Source organism: Podarcis liolepis (assembly GCF_965112155.1).
Source record: "Podarcis liolepis genome assembly, chromosome: 15".
In the NCBI taxonomy this organism is placed as follows: domain Eukaryota; kingdom Metazoa; phylum Chordata; class Lepidosauria; order Squamata; family Lacertidae; genus Podarcis; species Podarcis liolepis.
Window position 1 is genome coordinate 44,763,107 of NC_139566.1, and position 19,178 is coordinate 44,782,284.

Consider the following 19,178-nt stretch of genomic DNA (forward strand, 5'->3'; position numbering starts at 1 on the left):
TAAAACTTAAATCTTATTTATACCAATTTCTTTTAACCATAACATATTCTTACATATTTATTTTTAACATTTCTGCTAAAGCCAATTAATTTCATTCCAACATTTTTCTGATACTCATTGATTTTGCGATACTTTTCTAAATAAATTTTTAAAACTTTATTCCAATCTTCATCCATCGTCTCTTCTCCTGGTCTCGGGTTTTGTCAGTCCTTTCTATCCCATCCATCTAGTCCATCAACCTGGTGACCTTATATCCGAGGCTCTTAAGTCTTTTCCATGTCCCTTCCACAGGTCTTCTTCATGTTTATACCTGTACTTTACTTTGTCTTGTGCTCCTTTCACTCTGGGAGACTCCAACTTGACAATATTTTTGTCCCTTCTTGACAAGTCAGCCCCTTTTCCATAGTCAACACTGAAATCCATGTGGTATTTAAAAGCATGTTTCAAGGCCCCTCCAAAATTAGGGGCCCCCACAACTCCAAGCTCCCCCTGGCCTAAAGCCAGACTTGAAAAATCAAAACATCTCTGCAAAACATCTTCAAACCAAGCAGATCTCCGTCTCTCCAAATCTGACTTTTTCCAGGTTCATTCATCAAATCCAACGACTCATGTTCCTGCTGGGCCACAGCTCCCTCCATCTCTGCCACCCGAGGTCCAGCAACAACCTCCTCCCTCATCTCATCTGTCAAAGCACATTCCTGGGTTGATTCCTGAGTGGGTTCTATATAGGTACCCACTGCCTGTCCAAAATTTCCTATCGCAACTGTCATTAAATCCATTTTCTCATGTACAGTGGTGCCCCGCAAGACGAATGCCTCGCAAGACGGAAAACTCGCTAGACGAAAGAGTTTTCCGTTTTGGAGGTGCTTCGCAAAACGAACTTCCTATGGGCTTGCTTCGCAAGACGACAATGTCTTGCGAGTTCCTGCTGATTTTCTTTCCTCCCCTCCCCTTTTTCTAAGCCTCTAAGCCGCTTATCAGCTGATCCGATCAGCAGATAAGCCGCTAAAAGCCGCTAATAGCGCTAATCCGTCAATGGGCTTGCTTCACAAGACGAAAAAACCGCTAGACGAAGAGAATCACAGAACGGATTCTTTTCGTCTTGCGAGGCACCACTGTAACTGTTCCAATAATGCACTTGTCTTGCAAAAGGCAAGTACCAGAGCCTCTGAGCACATTCTTGTTCAGGGTCGAAGTCTGGTCCCACGATCTTAATCTTTTACAGCTGCAAAACTCCCCAGTTCGACTTTAATAACAGTTTCACAAGCTCCCTATAGGGGAGACAATTTCTATTTGTATCCATCTTTTTTTCCTTTTTTTTTTAAGCAACAAAGTTTTCCTTTTTCGGATATTTTGTCAATATTTTCTTCCTTTTAAAAGTGAAAGGGAACAATGGAATCAATATGTTTCTGTTCTTTTAACTATCTGTCAAAGACGTTTGTCCATAGTCAATGGGCTTCTCCAAAACGTCTGTCTTGACACCCCGCTCCCAGGTTAAAGATGGTGGAAAACTACCTTTCTTTACTCTCTCTTCTGCAGGTTTAAACAGTCTAAAAAAGATTCCCCCCTCTTCTCCTCCTTCCAAGGGGGGTTCAGTAGTTTTAAATGATGAAAATTTAGTCCTTTACAAACAACTTTCTGAACTCTAGCTTGCCGTGTCTTTGCTTCAATCTATCTACAAAAAACAGAAGGCGGACTTCCTGTTTAGACCTTCCCGCTTTCGGTGCCTAATTAAGAAATTTCAAAGTCCAATTTTCCGTTCTACTCACGGGTAGTTGTTTAAAGTCCAATTGTCCACAGGAAAAAGTCAGCGCTCTCCGGCAACAGCAATGCGGCTTCACTTCGTGAAAGAAGCAGTCGATTCAAAGCACCGCGCCACTCACCCCATGTCACTCCGGATCCCCAAAACAGGGTTTCCCCGCGAGTGGAGGGGGTGCAAAGGTGCCAGCTGAATCCCACATCCACAGGCTTCTCCCGCCTGCGGTTTTTGATGGGTCTCCGCCTCACCGTGGCGGTTCAGACCCTAGTTTCCACGGAGCGGATTCCTCCCAATCAGAGGAAATCCGCCATTGCCAGAGGCGCTAACCCGGAAGTCTGAGTGAAAACTATCTACAGTATCCCCCTGCTGGCCCAGGGTGAGAACTTCAGTACATAACACCATTGAGATCTAGCAGGCACCTTCGCTTTATTATTTTTTGGTGCCTGCCAAAAATATTATTGTAATATTGATTTATGAAATAATGATATTGGAAACTGCTACATTCAATTTAAGAGGAAATTCAGATGGAGGAGATTAGAGGAAGTCAACTAAAATGTTTCTGAAAATGGATTTTAATTAATTAATTGATTTTTTATTTTCTGTTTAGGTATGTCAAGTCTGTTAATTTTTTTTAATTTTTTTTAATTTCTATACTGTTGTTGTTGCTATGTTGTTGTGTGGTTGTATATTCTTTTTTGTTGGTTTCTTTGTTGTTATGTCTATTGAAAACTAATAAATATTATTGTCAAAAATATTATTGTTTAGACAAGTCTAACTTTTATTTTGTTTTAGTATTTGTATGTTTTATAATAGGGTTGTGAATTTTTCTAACTTTCCTTCGTCTTTCTTTTGGTAAACCACTTTGAGGCTCCCCCCCCCCCCTTCAAGTGGTGTGTGAATCCTATGAAATAAAAAAAATGGGTGCGCTCAGGGGCGCACAGTAGCGGCCCCGTTTCTTCTGGAACCAAGGCCAGAAGGGAGGAAGCTGCGCACTCCTCTCGGGGAGCGACCGCGGGGTCTCCGCAGACCCCTCTCCACTCCCCCGCTCTTCCAAGAGGGGCGGCAGCTCTAAGGAGCCAAGCAGTCTGCTTCCAGACATCTCTCTTGCCGTTCCTATCTCTAGTGGCCGGGCGGGGTTTCCCAGCAGCCCCGCCCCCTGTGCGCTGACTATGTTTGACCCTCGAGGTGCCCCGTAGCCGACTGCCGCGGAGGAGCGCGCGCGCCAATTTGAGCGTCTGAGGCGGCGGCGGCGGCGGCGGCGGCGGGGCGAGGTGCGCGTGGCTTGGGCGGGGGAGGCTCGAGTGGGGCTGGAGGGCGGGCGGCTGGGCTTCTCCTGTGGGATTTCGGGCTGCTCGGAGCCCGGCGGGAAGCAGGCGGCCGTCTCTCCCATGACGCAGGGAAATGTCAAATGGGGGCCCGTGTGACTAACACAGGACTCTCCAGGCTGGCTTGTTTTAAAAAAAGAAGCTAAAACAAACATATTAAAAATACATTTTAATAGATAAAATATTTTAATAGATTTAAGTGCAGTTATATTTTTCCAGAGGAGTAGCTACTGTATTTGTATATGAAAAACCTAAAGTTTTGAACTCTCTATTACTGTCTCTCACAGCCAATATACATAAATTAGTGTGTAAAGAGCCTTAGGATTTAATGCTATTTATGATATTTTTATTAGTTAGAAAAACTGTATAGAGTGATGTTTGTATATTGGAGGCAGGATATATTCCTAAAATAGAAGAATGGGAAAATGAGTTTCATGGTGTTGATGTTTCTGCTAAATTGACTAGTTAGTTTTGTCTTCTTTAATGTGTGTGGTATTCTCTTATTGAGAACTGGAGACATTTTATTGAATACTAGGAAAAACCCAGGTCGTGCCTCTAATACTGGTGGTACATTTGATATGTTTAATCTTGTACTTTTAAAGTATATATTTTAAGAAGTATAATCATTTTTAAAAGTTAAACTCGCCCCCCCCCCGTTTATTCTCTTATAAAAGTCGCACACAACAGGGAAAGCTTATTCTGCTACATTTCTACCAGCTAAATACAGTAAATGCATTTCAAATTTTTGCCTGTGGGGACATTGCTTAAAAACACAGCATGGTTATTTTGTCTTAATACAAAGGTTCAAATCATTACTTTGCTGGTCTATGTTGCTCATTAGTTTTTCTCTTCTGATTTTCTCCAGGGCCATGTGGGATACTGTGGAGCTGTTGGGTGGGGATGATACAGGGAGTGGTGCCCTGTATCATATTAACACACTGCTTAAAGTCACCGCTTCTGAAAAGGTAGAATTTCTTTTTGTGGCATCACTGCAAGAGAAGACTATGTAAAGACCTGTATAATGAATAACTTTAAAACTGAACTAAAAATCATGTTGACGGATGTTTCAAAGGTGCCACTGACTATGATTTGTCCTGTCAGTTGAAATGGGACTATAACTTAGGTTAAACTACTGTGGCATTATGGGCTGTAGTATCTGGTCAGCATCTAGATCTTCCAGAGGGCCACATTATTATAATAAATAATAAATAGTAATAAATAATAAATTTTATTTATACCCCGGCCAAGACTGGGCTCAGGGCAGCTAGCACCAAATACATAATACGTACATTAAAAACACAAAATCAAACAATTAGCGTATTTTTCGCTCTATAGGACGCACTTTTTCCCCTTCAAAAATGAAGGGGAAATGTGTGTGCGTCCTATGGAGTGAAGACACCTAATTATATATATTGATTACGTAAGGTGAGCCTCCTTGTTCCACAACCAGGGAACCACCACTGAAAATGCCTGTTCTTGTGTTGCCACCCTCTGGGCCTCCCGTGAGGGGGCACATGAAGAAGGGCCTCAGATGATGATCCCAGGGTCTAGATTGGTTCAAATGGGAAGAGGCATTGAGGTATTGGGGTCCTGAGCCTTATATGTCAAGAGCAGCACGTTGAATTGGAAATTATTTAGTAGCCAGTGCAGTTGGGCTATGATTGGTGTTATGTGCTCACAATGTCTTGCCTAGGTGAGCAACTTGACTTGCATTCTGTACTAGCTGAAGTTTCCAAACCATTTTCAGAGGCAGCCGCACATATAACGCACTGCAGTAATCTAACCTGGGGGTTGCCAGAGCGTAGACAACAGAAGTTAGGGCGGCTATCCAGATGGGGTGTAGCTGAGCCATGCCATGCCACCAAGGCCACCTGAGCCTCAAGTAACAGTAATGGATCCAGAAGTACACCCAATCTAGGTACCTACTCTTTCAGAGGGAGAGTAACCCAATCAAGAGCAGGCAACCTCCCATTTGTCTTGTCTAGGGAAGCATCCATTAACAGTGCCCCTGTCTTACATGGATTGGGCTTCAATTTCTTGGCCAGGGTGGATAAAAATCAATGATTTTTAAAATAATAATTAAAAAATTGATTTTTTTAAAATTTAAATTGATTTTTTGATTTAAATTGGATTTTTAAAAATAAAATGCTTTTGGAGGGAAAATCTTTCTACAGATAGTTTTCTATTTAAGTTACATTATACAGTGGTACCTCGGGTTACATACGCTTCAGGTTACAGACTCCACTAACCCAGAAATAGTACCTCAGGTTATGAACTTTGCTTCAGGATGAGAACAGAAATCGTGCTCCTGCGGCGCGGTGGCAGCAGGAGGCCCCATTAGCTCAAGTGGTACCTCAGGTTAAGAACAGACCTCCAGAACGAATTAAGTTCTTAACCAGAGGTACCACTGTAGTCCAAAGGCTGTTCATCAGAAAATAAGGATTTATTTTAATTTTTTGATAAATGAATTCCATTAATCCATTCACAATGCCATGCTCTTCCAGAGGTCTCTGTAAGATTATTTGGGGCAGTTTTTCTAATGAGAAGATATTATCACATATGCTTGTTTTTGCAGTTCTCAAAAGTGTGAATTTGTGTCTGCAGAGATGACATGCCTTTTCTTCACAGGAAAAATGTTATAAAATAAACATACAGAGTTGAGGAAAAAACCTTAATCCCATTGTTCCTTTGCAAATTCATATTCACAGAATCAACCCCTTACCTCTTAAATGCTGAGTTCCAAGAGGTTCAATGAATAGTGGAATAGATCTGCACAAGTAGCTAAGTGTGAAGCAGTAAAAATGAAAGTGCAAACCTTGTGAGCAGAATACTCCACAAATCTTGGGATCTTTGTGTAATGATTGTGCAACTCAGACTTGAGGCAAGTGCTGGAGGCTCTTCAGGGCTGGCAACCTCTTCCCAGTCCCACTGGGTTCCAACAACCGCACCAACACTTAACTGTACAGAATACACACCTGAATCCAAAGCAAATCCAAAGAGGGGGAGGGTGGTGGCGGAAATAGTAACTGGGATCTGTAAGTCCTTGGTGAGACTTTGAATTGCTTGCCAGACAACTAATAAGAGTTCACTGGTTCCAGGTCCTTCTTCCCAGAGCTTGCCTGACATTGTCCAAACAATAAAGTCTACCGTATTTTGCGCCCCATAGGACGCACCTAGTTTTTTGGGGGGGGAAATAAAGGGGAAAAAAATTCCCCCCCCCAGGTGCGGGGCTGGAAGAACCAGGTCGGGGAACAGTGGGAAGGCACGCTCTGCCTCCCCGCTGTCCCCCGAGCTTGTGGGGCTGGCGATGGGGAGAAGTGCACTAATCCCGGGACGGCAGGCACCTCCGCGCCACCATCTGGAGCGGGGCGGGACTTAGCGCCCCGCTCCGGATGGCGGCGCAGATCTGCCTGCAGTCCCGGGACGGCAGGCAGCTCTGCGCCGCCGAGCGGGGCGGGGCTTTGCCCCCGGCTCCCGGTGGCCGCGCAGAGCTGCGCTGATCCCGGGACTGTAGGCAGCTCTGCGCCGCCATCCGGAGCGGGGCGGGACTTAGTGCCCCGCTCCCGACGGCCGCGCAGAGCTGTGCTGAGCGGGGGACTGCAGGCAGCTCTGCGCAACCCTCGGAGCCAGTCTCCCGAGGGTTGCGCAGAGCTTCCTGAAGCCTGGAGAGCGAGAGGGGTCGGTGCGCACCGACCCCTCTCGCTCTCCTGGCTTCAGCGAAAGCCTGCATTCGCCCCATAGGACGCACCCAGATTTCCCCTTCATTTTTGGAGGGGAAAAACTGCGTCCTATAGGGCGAAAAATACGGTACCTGGAACTTCAGTCCTGCAGCAGGAATCTCTGAACTTCTCTGCTCCAATCCTTTGCTCCCCTTTTCCAGCTTTCCAGCTGTTCATTCTGCAAGCCTGTTCCAGCCTAGGCCTACCACCTGTATCTCCCCCCCCCCCCCGCACTCTAGAAAAAGAAAGGCCAGCCTCTCCAAAGCCAGGGCTGCTGGGAGATATAGCCCCTTTTAGATTCCATTACATTTGTGTGTAAGGTCTAAGTTTTTTTTTAAAAAAAATTGTTTAACCACATCAGTTAACAAACATGGATACATATGCTATGTTGTCATTTTAGTTAAATAAATGATTTGTTATTAAGGAAATTGGTTTTTCCCCCTCCTTCCAATAAAGTACAGCAGAAAAGTTGTCCAAATATGAAGTTATTAAACCTCACAATAATTTCATAATTATCGGTCTATGTATTTCTAATAGTATAACCAAATCAGTAATTTTTTATATAACTAAAAACCACTATGAAAATTTATTATTCCAAAAATGAAACATTCATCTGGTTGTAAATATTAAGATTATACCAGCAAGAATGAGCCTTTCTGTAAAATAGTGATTTAAATCAAGTCTTACTGACTAGTGATTTAAATTGTGATTTAAATAGATTTTATTTAAATCAAATCCACCCTGTTCTTGGCTCTCATCCAGTCCACGACCGAGACAAGACATCAGTCCAGTCAGATGCTAGATTTTGTGCTAGATACACACAGAAAGTTACAACACACAATTTAATCTGGACAGACTGCTTATCTGTTTGTATTTGTAAATAAATTCTGTTTATGTTCAGATGCTTTCTTTTATTGGTCAGGTTTTGTCTAACCCAAAGTTATATGGCTGTTCCTCCCGTGATGGATGTGTGTTGGTGGCTGACAGAACAGTGGTGGTGCTTGATAATATTTGCCAGTCTCTTAAGATGTTTCTTCAGTTTGGTGAGTTTACCATTTTGTATCTTGAAGCAGCCATAAATTGAATACTTGGAACTTTCAACGTAGTGTACCTCAGTTTGTTTTCTTAATTAAAATCTGTGCTCTGATCTGGAGTTTTGCATGTTCTGTGATATGGTTTTGAAATCCTGAACACAGGAACTCTTTCCCCTTTGAAGGAAACAGATCAGCCTGGTGCTGTCATGCCCTTATAAAATCACTTGATCAGGGCAGTGGCTCTCAGTATTAATGTTAGTATATTATAGACACATAGCCCAAATTTTTAAAAGTTTGTCAAAATAATTTTGCCATCTTTTGACCTATGAGTTGTTAAGACAGTAATAACTATCTAGTATTTCCCACAGCAGAGGAGTGTATGAGGCAAAAATTCACTGCATCTCGTTATGTAATAATAATACATCGTCATTTCTGAATATAGTCACCCGTTGTGGTATCTGAATACTTCTTTTTAAAACCTTTTAGAGACTGAGGTGGAGGTTGTTGGATTGTGTCAAGAAGCACAGTTTCTTGTGATTGGGGAGAGAAGTGGAAACCTACATCTGATTCATGTATCAACAAAGCAAACCTTGTTAACTAATGTATGTAGCTTATTTCTTTTTTGCTTCTATATAACTATATGCAGCTGCCTCAGACATTCTTAAATATATGAGTTTCTAAAAAGTTGCCTCATACTGGTTGCATTGATATGTGACACTAAACCCTGGGGATAAACCTAGGTGAGCTTTGGCTCACTTATGGCCCCCTTCCTTTTCCTCCTTTTGCTGATTGCAAGGAAGAGATTGCAAGCTTTTGCTTATATTTTCAGCTAACTGTAGTTACTCATTTTATCCAAGAACTGTGGTTAGGGTTAAATATAGTTTAGGGAAATAAGGTAGGATTGTAAACTATTGTTTGAAGTTGGCTTTCTCCCTAAACCATAGTTAGTACTAACCATAGTTTGTCTGGATTCAAACATAGCAAGTAACCATAGTAGATAAGAGGCTTGGCATGTAATACTAAACCATAGTTCAGTGTTACTTCTGAACCATTCCAGCCCAGTTACATCAATAGTCCAGTGTTATCAAATCGGTTGAATTTCCTGCTTTGCTATCAGAGGTCTATTTCACTAGAGATGCTGGTATTTGAACTGTGGGACTTACGGGTGTGAAGCATATATTCAACAATTGAACTTTAGTTTTGGTATCCTGGTGAATTTCTGCTGTTGATGTGCTGACTGATTTTAAACTATAATAGATACTAATGTAATTTACAAAATTTATGATTTGAGTAGGATTAAATTAATATGTGGTGTAAATTACATTGCTTTTTTGAAACTCATTCTATTAACCCTTTTCAAATTAAAAATGTGTTTAGATGTTGGTTCAAAGATCTTCAAATGACAGGACTTATCTGAATCTTATTCTAGAAAAAGATAATGGAGATACAGGTACGATATTTTTTCTGAATAAGCTCAGGTTTTTCTCTTGTAAGCTCAGGTTGAGTGGGGGAGGGGAGGAAATGTAATGCCACAGAATTCTGCCTGATACAGGATACTTATATGATGCTGATTTGAACTTGATTCTGTGAATTTTCATCATATTTCAACTTGTGCACCCTTGATTATTTTTATTTACTTTGATTTCAATTACCTTGGTGTAAACCAAGTTTTCTTCCTTTATTTGCTCATGTTTGGAGATGCCAGGTGGCAGTTCCTTTACTTGAAGATCACATGGACACAATTTGATAACCCTTCCTGGGAAAACTTCTTGATATTTACCTTGTCTTTGGTTATTTTGATAGGAACCTACCATGCATTTATTCTCACAAACAGTGGCTTCTTCTGCATTACGCACCTCCCATTTGCCAAAACTCAGGAAGGTAGGACAATGTTGTTTTAGATCTAAAGCCTAATTGTGCATCATTGCATGGAAACATGTAGTAAGAGATGGAGTTTTTCTTTCTGCTTTCTGTAATGATTAGAATCTCAGGTTTGTAATGTGCTGAGCACCAACATCTTAATACTGCAGGAGCAAGAGATTTTGTTTAAGTGGTAATTGATTATGTGTATTAATTGAATTGCACTGGCTTTGATAATCTTTATTGGTTTGTAGTATTCAATGCAGACCAATTTCAATATGTTTGCTTTAGAGAGCCAACAATAACCACACAACTGCTGCAATTGTAATATTTATAAATGAATGCAGGATACTTTTCGCATGACCTTGAGCAGGACTTCAGGAACATTTAGTGTTGCTTTCTCAGTATCACAGCTTGTTGTGGTGTATTAACCAGAGATTGTAGTTTGCAACTAACTGGTTAGTTTAACAAGTTGTCTTCATAATCCATGGCTTGATGTTGGCTTATTTTGAAACTAACCAGAGTTTGATGTAAACTGAGATTTTTGGTTTCTTCACAGTTATAATCTGGGATTTTGTGAAAGTGAAATTAAATGCTACCAAATCCTCACAATCTTTTCAGAGGAGAATTGTGTGTGTGTGTGTGTGTGTGAGAGAGAGAGAGAGAGAGAGAGAGAGAGAGAGAGACAGAGGGAGGTGTGTGCAGGTGGGTTGTTCAGTTTTGTTTCAACTCTTGCATGTAGTTTTAAATTGTGGATTAATTTTGCATATGAATGTGGTCATTGAGTCATCTGGAGTTACCTGCCTTGTAAGCATACTTGTGTCATGCTCTAGTCTGGATTGTATGAACTGATCTGTGCTGGTGGTAGTGGTGGATTTTGCCTTTGGTCTGTTCTAAATCCAGTATTTATGACAATATTTTTCTTTCTTTGTTCAACATATATCTAGCCAAAGTGTTTTGTTTTATATTCTTGATCATGCAGATTTACAAAAACTGAATGTTATTGTCTATCTTTATTTTAAATAACCGTATCAATATTTATTGCTTAATTATTAGATAAAATTCAGAGGAGTAGATGAGTTATCCGGCTGCAATCCTAACCTCTTTTCCTGAGAGGAAGCTGCATTGAATTCACTAGGAATTACTTCTGAGTAAACATGGTTAGGGTTGTGCTGCAATAGTATTATAACCAGCAAGGAAAAAGTATACAGTGGTATCTCGTGTTGCGTAACCTCCAGGTTATGGAATCTTCGGGTTATGGCTGTGGCAAACCGGAAGTATATACTTCTGGGTTTCACCCCAGGCACTGAAGTGCTCCATCGCTCCGCTTGCGTGCGCAGAAGGGTGCCTCCAGTTATGAAGTTTTTAGGATACGGCCGGGGCTCCGGAACGGATCCCATTCGGAACTGTAGGTACCACTGTAATGAGACTTTTTCAAAGACTGATATATCATGGTATTAGATTTCATTGATGCACAGACACTAGTCCATGGAAGCTTAAATTACACTAAGCTGTTAGTCTTAAACTGCTTCCAAGACTCTTTCTTTATCTATGTATACTATAAGTTATTGTAGTAAGCTACTGCAGCTGCAAATTTTCCTGAAGTATACATTAATAAATAAATGTGTGATCAGTAAAGAGTTTACAGAAATCAAATCTGCCTTCTGAATCTGTGACTACAACAGCTCAATAGAAAATACTTTTAAAAAATAGATATGTAATGTTGCTTTTCTCAACACACATTTTATGTTTATGCAGCAATTGACAAGCTGGACTTCAATTCTGCAAAGAAGGCAAGTGGGAGCATTCATATATCTTATATATTGTGTTTTGGTTTTTGAAATAGTTTGGTTGTGATTCATAGTACTGGGTGTGTGTACGGATCTACTAGGGATGCAAAATGTTAATTGCCACATTAAAAATGAATTAATATATCACATTTGTAATCCACTGCTCTTCTGTGATGGAGATTAAGCAGAGTAAGTTATTCTTTCCACTTACCTCAGGAACAGGACGATGCATCACTCTATTGATGGAAGGAGAGACCTTCCCCTGTTCCAGGAAGCTGAAGAGATTTCATAGAGCTTTGCTAACATTCTTATAAGGATAGCTGCCAGATTCAAGGTTGATATTTCTGACCCTGATGGAAAAGTATGCCCTATATGAAAGCAGGTGGCAAGCACCAACTTCTCTCATGGGCAGGAGAGAATGCCTCTTCTAAGATGATGCCTGCTGCAACACATGCGTGCATCACCTTATTAATAAATAAAGCAAGCATGCTTATTCCTTTAGAAATGCTATTTTTATCCATATCCAAATATCTGAAATGTAATTGATAAAACTACTTGGCTAAAGAATTCATTAGGTTTTTTTAATCAAGTTACTCCTCCAAATTAATTTATCATTTCTCTTGCGATTGTGAGTTATTTCTACCACTTTAACAAAAAGTAAAATCTGTGAGTGGCTATTTGTCTACCTTACAGTTACAAGGGCAGGTGGAAACATGTTTTATTTCTACAAAAGACTATCACACCATTGGCTGCCTGACTTCCACAACTAAGCACACAACTAACAAGATCACTTTGATAATAGGGGTAAGTATTATTATTTGAATACCTTGTCTGTGAACTTCCTGCAGCAATCTGTGCTGACTTCAGGATGTGTGCAAAATATTTGGCTTCTGTAGTCCCTCTTATGTGTTCCCATCTCTCTGTTGAGAGATTTTGTACCCAGGTGTGTTTTGCTCTTTTTGTCTTCATATGTCTAAGGCCACAAAATGTGTCATGTGATGTTGTTTCCTTTTCTCAGCCACTTCATTGCTAGCTGTTGCAGAGACAAGCAACATCATGGTTGAATATCCCTAGTGTTATAAGAATTTAAGGTCTCAAATATATAAATTAAATGTTCATAAACTTACAAGGCACATAAACACATACATAAGTATATAAACCACATGTCTGGAACAGTGCAGGAAAGCAGTCCTGAAGCCTTTTTGACTTTCCCAGTGACCTCAAATATTCCTCTGCAGCAAGGGAGGCAAATGGGGAAAACCCCATTGTCTCTTTGCTCACAAATCCTGTCTTAAGGGTGTATCTGTGTTTGAATAGAGTGAGGCTGTGACCTGGATTCAGGAACTAAAGTATTAACCATCACAAAAGAGTAGCCAGTTACAGATAGGTAGCCGTGTTGGTCTGCCATAGTCAAAATAAAAAAATTCCTTCCAGTAGCACCTTAAAGACCAACTAAGTTAGTTCTTGGTATGAGCTTTCGTGTGCATGCACACTTCTTCAGATACCAGCACCTTAAAGACCAACTAGGTTAGTTCTTGGTATGAGCTTTCGTGTGCATGCACACTTCTTCAGATAAAAGAGTAGCCAGACTGCCCAGGTAATGCAATCAGAGACCATTATCAATCAATCAGTGACCATTACTGGTATCCTGGCCTTAGGCTTCTGCTGTAGGCTGCCCCTTCTGTGATGTATGTATGATGTATTGGGGGGTGGTCTTAGGCTTGCAGGGTGGCAATTTCAAAAAGTCTATATAAGGGCAGGCACACCTTTATTCTGGGTTCCTCCTCCCTCCTGCGTGTGGGGAGTGAGGACCCTGTTGCAACAGTTTAATAAAGATCAGGCTTACTAGCTGCTTTGCTTCTCAATACTCTGGTTGGCCTCTGTTATTTTCTCCTATCGATAGGGGACCTACATAAGGACTTTATACAGGCTCTTGGGTACCCCATAAGGGAAAAAGAGCAGTTTTTCTTATAACACTACATAGGTCTGGCAGGCAGGGGCATAGAAGTAATGTCTAGTTCCTGTTCGGATGTATGGGCACTGGAAGTGCTAATTTCAGCTTCCTGGCATTTTTATGCTCGGGGGACAATGACCCATTAATGTGATGATATATTAATGTGATATGTGCAGTGATCTACATGCAGGTTACAGCTGGGCTCCAAGCACCTTCTCCATAAAGGGGATTTTAATAGTAATAATTTTATTATTTCTATTATTTATACCACCCATCTGATTGGCTTTCCCCAGCCGCTCTGGGCGGCTTCCAACAAAATATTAAAAATATGATAAAGTATCAGACATTAAAAACTTCCCTAACAGGGCTGCCTTCAGATGCCTTCTAAAAGACAGATAGTTGTTTATTTCCTTGACAACTGATGGGAGGACTTTCCACATGGCTGGCGCCACTACCGAGAAGGCCCTCTGCCTGGTTCCCTGTAACAGTCTACAAAAATGCAAACGCAACACGCTGGCTAATAACTGTTAGTAAATATATAATCGGTATGATGTCATTCAAAATATACAAATAAGCCACTTCAAAACAATATATATATCATACAACACATCTCACAAAATATACAAGTAACTGCAAGACAGTGCATCCGGAATAGTTCAACTGTTTCGGAATAAAGTCTTCATCAGTGAATAATTATCAATGAAATATACATACTAGTGAAGAACATACTAGTGGATCAGGGAGACCAACATACCTGCCCACCCCATCCCCCCAAAACAATACTTCCGTCTTGTCAGGATTCAACCTCAATCAGTTAGCTTCCAGCCACTCACATAGGACCTTTACTGCATTCACTGGTTCTGATTTAAAAGAGATGTAGAGCTGGGTATCATCTGCATAATGGTGAACGCCCAGCCCAATCCCCCGATGATCTTTCTCAGCAGCTTCATATTCATGTTGAAAACATGGGGGAGAGGATTAAGCCCTGAGGCACCCCGCAAGTGAGAGCCCAGGGGTCTGAACACTCATCCCCCAACACCACTTTCTGGATATGGCAGAATCACTGCATAACAGGGCCCCCAGCTCCCAACTCCTCTAGATGGCCCAGAAGGATTTTGTAATGTGTGTAGCAGTTGCAATTCAAAGCAGCACTGGAAAAATCCACCAGCAACTGGTGGCCCAGAGTCTTCCAAAAATGTGATGCTGAGCCCAGAAATTGGGGTGGGAGAGGGTTCCAACTTGGCTATTACAATTTTAAAATCTTTGTGCCTATGATTTTCATAAGAACTAAATATCTTGAGAATCACTGATTAGGTCTGTTGTGAAACAGAATGCAGGTTTCTGATACAAATACTTTTCTTAAAAGGGTACAGGTGACTGTGTGATGTCTGTGTGGGAGGTGAATCCTAACAAAAGGCAGATAAGCATTCAAAGTGTTGCTGATTCAAGTTTGATTGAAGGTATGTTTTCCAGGCATAGGCACCCTAAAGAACTATTTTTTTCAAAGACTTAGTTTCCCACGACCTTTGGTATTTATTTAAAAGCCCTTGTTTCCATACTCTTCCAGCTTGTCAATATCTTTTTTAAATTGTGCTGCCCAGAACTGGACACAGCAGTTCAAGCGTGATCTGACCAAGGTGGAATAGAGCAATACTATGATTTCCCTTGATCTAGACCAGTGTTTCCCAACCGGTGTTCCGCGGCACACTAGTGTGCCGTGAGACACCGGCTGGTGTGCCGTGGGAGGAAGGCGGGCGAGTCGGGCGGTGAGAGGCGGCGGCGGCGAGGATCCGCGTCGAGCCGGGGGCGGCTCCGCGGTGGTGGTGCCGAGCGGCGGGGCAGCGCGCGCAAAAGGGAGGAGCGCGAGACAGCGGAGGAGGAGGAGGCCGGCATGTCCGGGCAGCAGCAGCAACAACAGCAGCAGCAACTCCCGCCGCCGCCCCCTCCTCCGCCCGCTATCGCCGCCGCCGCCTCAGCTGCCCTCGCTCTGCTGCCTCCTCCCACCCCGGCAAGGGGGAGGGAAAAAACTTTCGCTTTTGTGCGTCCCTCCCGGCGTGACGCTGCGCGCTGACGTCACGGGGCGGGGCTTTAATGGTGGTGTGCCGCGAGATTTTTTTCCGGCTAACAGGTGTGCCGTTGCCCAAAAACGTTTGGGAAACACTGATCTAGACACTATCCTTCTGTTGATGCAGTCTAGAAGAGCATTAGCCTTTTTTGCTGCTGCATCACACTGTGGACTCATGTTCAGCTTGTGGTCTACTAAGACTTTTAGGTCTTTTTCTAAGTTCTTATGCTGGGGGGAGGGGGTGCCGGAAAAAGCCACTCCTGGAATCTGCAAGTGACTAACAAAGACATGAACTTTGGATTTCTGAACTGTTGCACTAAATAAAACCTGGAAAAGACAGGTTGGAGTCCTGGCTGTTTACTTGCAAGCAACCACCTAGAAACCTGATATTTTCACATGTACTATTGACAATCCAAGTGTCCTCCATCTTATATTTGTGCAGCTGGTTATGCCTGCCTAAGTGTGTTACCATACAAAGGGGGTCTGGAAATAGCCAGTCCTTTTTAGCCAAATAAAGGCAAGCAGCATCTTGGAAAGGGTTCAGATTTATTGCAGACTGTTGTAAGAATAAATGATCCAGAGGAATTATGGACTCCGAGCATACATTTCAAAACCTCTTTATAGCTTTTGCTTTACACAATTAATTTGTGATCAATTCTTTTCAGCAATACGATTGGATAACAGAACATGTAGAGCTTCATTGGTTTACAAAAATTATGCTCCTATCTACCAGCAATACAGTGGCAACAGATAGTTCTGAGCAAAGTTTATAGATTCACTATTCTTCTGTCTCATACAAATGCCTTTGAAGTTTCTAGTCTGCGAAGGGCAATGAGCTCTTGGTGTGTTTTGCTAAGCTGATAAGAAAACAAGAGGCCCTGCTTGCTAGGAAAAAGACAGAAATATTCTCAGGTGGGGATGCAGGGAGAAAATCCTTAAACTTCCAACTCTATGATTCTATTACTCTATAGTGTAAATCCTTCATTTACTCAATTGACAGATTATCTGATTGATACTGGACATCTCTGGCTTTGGGATTTAATGAGCATTACATGTGTGGAAAGAGAGATGACTGTGACTCCAGATGCTGCTGGGCTGCAGCTACTATCCTCATCATTGCCAATGCCATCATCATTTTATTATTTGTACCTCACACATCTGACTGGGTTGCCCCAGCCACTCTGGGCGGCTTTGAACATATATAAAACATAATAAAATATTCAACATTAAAAAACTTGCCTGACTGCTGGTCCTACTGGCTAGGGCTGTATTGGAGTCCTGTAATATCTGGAGGGCCGCAGGTTCCACACCCCTATTTTACAGTTTCTATTTCAAATGCAACTTTTTAAAGCAAGAAATTAACAGACTTACATCCTTTTTTCCTTTTTACATTTTTTACAGCTGCAAAAATGCTTCAGGTTGTAGATGAATTATTGTTTGTCTTGGATAATGAGGCAAGTGCTATTTTGATTTATTTGTTGCCCAGTTTTACAGATTGCTCCTGGATAAGGTTATGTTCCATAGTTTCAGTATTTGGCAAATGGACAATTAGGAAGAAAACGTTTGTTTCCACTAGTGGAATTCAGAGGCATTCATAACCATGATGAGCTCTTATTTAAATGGTTAATTAATATATTGAACTTTGGTTATGTTTTAAGAATGTTTAAGATAAAGGCTACTTATAGTTTTAATTGATTTTTCATTGCAAGTAACAAAGCATACCCATACAAGGAATATAGAGTTTAGTAGAAAAGAAGGAAAAATAGCAGCTGATGGTTTTAGTTTTAGATGTTTCAAGAAAGTCAGTCAAATGAAAGTGTTTCTTGATAAGGTTCCATGACTTGATGGAGGGTGAAAACCTTGTTCGATTGTCTTAACAAAGTCAGTAAAAGGATACCATGTCGAGGTGTGAGCCTCCCCCCCCCCACCCCGATTGATACTCCTTTTGTGAAATGGTTAATTTGTCCACAAGTAGGATTTCCAGTGTTCAAAATTTGCCATGCACATTTTGCACCTGGCTATCAGTGCCTGAAGTCTCCACCATCTGGTGGTGCATACCTAGGGATTCATGGAACTTGACTGTTTTTGCATACTAGCAACACATCCTGTCATGTGGGACCAATGTGAGAGAAGATGTGCACTGTGGAGAAAAAATGGAAACGATGAAGGGACAGAAGCCATTGACAGCCCTGATTAATGAGCACGACAAATTGTCCACCAAAATAGAAATGTTTGTTTCATAGTATGAAAGATCTAAGTATTAGAAATGTATACCTTCATGGTTCATATAGTCAAAGGTAATAGGTCTTAATTAGTTACATCATAATGACACTTTTGTTTTCTTTTTCTTGTAGAATGGTTTGTCTTTGTGGAATATTTGCACTCTTACCATGATTTGGAACTGTTGTTCTGTTCACATTGAAGAATTTATTCTGATTTCAGAATCGGATTTTTCAGCAGCTGCAGGGTAAATTCAGGATTATAGCATACTTGCTGAGAAATATGAACGGGTGTGCCACAGCAGAATGGCTCCTCCCCATGCGTCTTACCAGAGCTGATGCCCCCACTTTCTTGAAATTTTGTATTCACTGACTTCAGAATCAGCCCCTGGGAACAAAGAAGGACCTAATTTCTGAGCAGACATCCATAGGAATGGGCTGTGTTTATGTGTTGTGTGACTAATCAGTTGTTATTGAACTACATCTCTGGCCAGTAGCCATGTTCCATGCTGAAAAACAGGGGTGTTGGGAATCCATGATCATTGCAGGGCCACAGGTTTCTTGTCCCCATATGGCAAGGAGAGGCAACTTGCTGCCCCCTCCTGATGGAGCCAGCATGGTGCAGTGGTTAGAGTATCCAACTGGGTTCAAATTCTCACTCAGCCGTGAAGCTCACTGGGTGACCTTGGACTAGTCACTGTCTCTCAGACTAACCTACATCACAGAATAGAATGGGGAGAGTGAGAATCATTTATGCCACTTTGAGCTCCTTGGAGGAAAGGTGAGATACCAATGTAATAAATAACTAAAGTACTGAAATAAAATGTAAATGGTGATGGCTCATAACTTTTGTCATTAGTTGATGCATTTCCCTTCTTTTGTTAAGACAGGGGATTGCCAGTCTTAAGCTAGTTGCTTTGACAAACCCTGATGATGGCAAACAGGTAATTGTCTTCTATCAAAGAAAAGCTTCAAAACATTGTGCCTGTATTTTGGCAGCATCCTTTAGGATTATCCTAATTGCACTATTTCTCTGTAGATGAGGAACATCGTGGTGTTTTCACTGCCTACTATGCACCAGCTCTATTCTTTGGAAACTACTAATGTTTCTTCATTGATTCAGAGCGGAATAAATACGGTATGTTTTTCTCTTTTCTTCAATCCTAAGTAAGGCTGACGAGGGGGAATGTAAAAAGAAATCCAAGTCAGAGTTTAAGTATTGTAGGATTTGGTACAGTGATTCATCAGATATTAAAAGCTTCCCTAAACAGGTCTGCCTTCAGATGTCTTCTAAAAGTCTGATAGTTGTTTATTTCTTTGACATCTTGTACAGTTAAGGCACATGGTACATATTGTTTCCCATGCAGGATACAATTTACTTTTTGGAAGGAATGTATGAAAATAACCAAAGGTAAGTTTGCACTTTAATAAAATACAATAAAAAGCTGCTGCT

At 41.5% G+C, this 19,178-nt stretch overlaps 1 protein-coding gene across 5 annotated transcripts in view; it reads left to right on the top strand.

The window, feature by feature from the left end:
- The first annotated feature begins 2,951 nt into the window (after positions 1-2,951).
- The window catches only part of KNTC1 (kinetochore associated 1), an 88,246-nt gene continuing 72,019 nt past the window's right edge, over positions 2,952-19,178 (top strand). For 2 of the 5 annotated variants that reach the window (XR_014519477.1, XM_083476634.1), the window contains exons 1-13: positions 3,929-4,049; positions 7,726-7,846; positions 8,324-8,439; positions 9,215-9,287; positions 9,641-9,718; positions 11,456-11,490; positions 12,181-12,291; positions 14,808-14,901; positions 16,908-16,960; positions 17,861-17,973; positions 18,612-18,669; positions 18,765-18,863; positions 19,093-19,136. Coding sequence is in view for 4 of the 5 variants with exons in the window: in XM_083476634.1 (XP_083332760.1) it covers positions 3,954-4,049; positions 7,726-7,846; positions 8,324-8,439; positions 9,215-9,287; positions 9,641-9,718; positions 11,456-11,490; positions 12,181-12,291; positions 14,808-14,901; positions 16,908-16,960; positions 17,861-17,973; positions 18,612-18,669; positions 18,765-18,863; positions 19,093-19,136 (1,091 nt within the window). In the remaining variant the exon portion in view is untranslated. Of the gene's footprint in view, positions 3,031-3,924; positions 4,050-7,725; positions 7,847-8,323; positions 8,440-9,214; positions 9,288-9,640; positions 9,719-11,455; positions 11,491-12,180; positions 12,292-14,807; positions 14,902-16,907; positions 16,961-17,860; positions 17,974-18,611; positions 18,670-18,764; positions 18,864-19,092; positions 19,137-19,178 lie in introns of those variants that run through there. The other 3 variants (XM_083476635.1, XM_083476637.1, XM_083476636.1) reach the window with 3 other exon arrangements.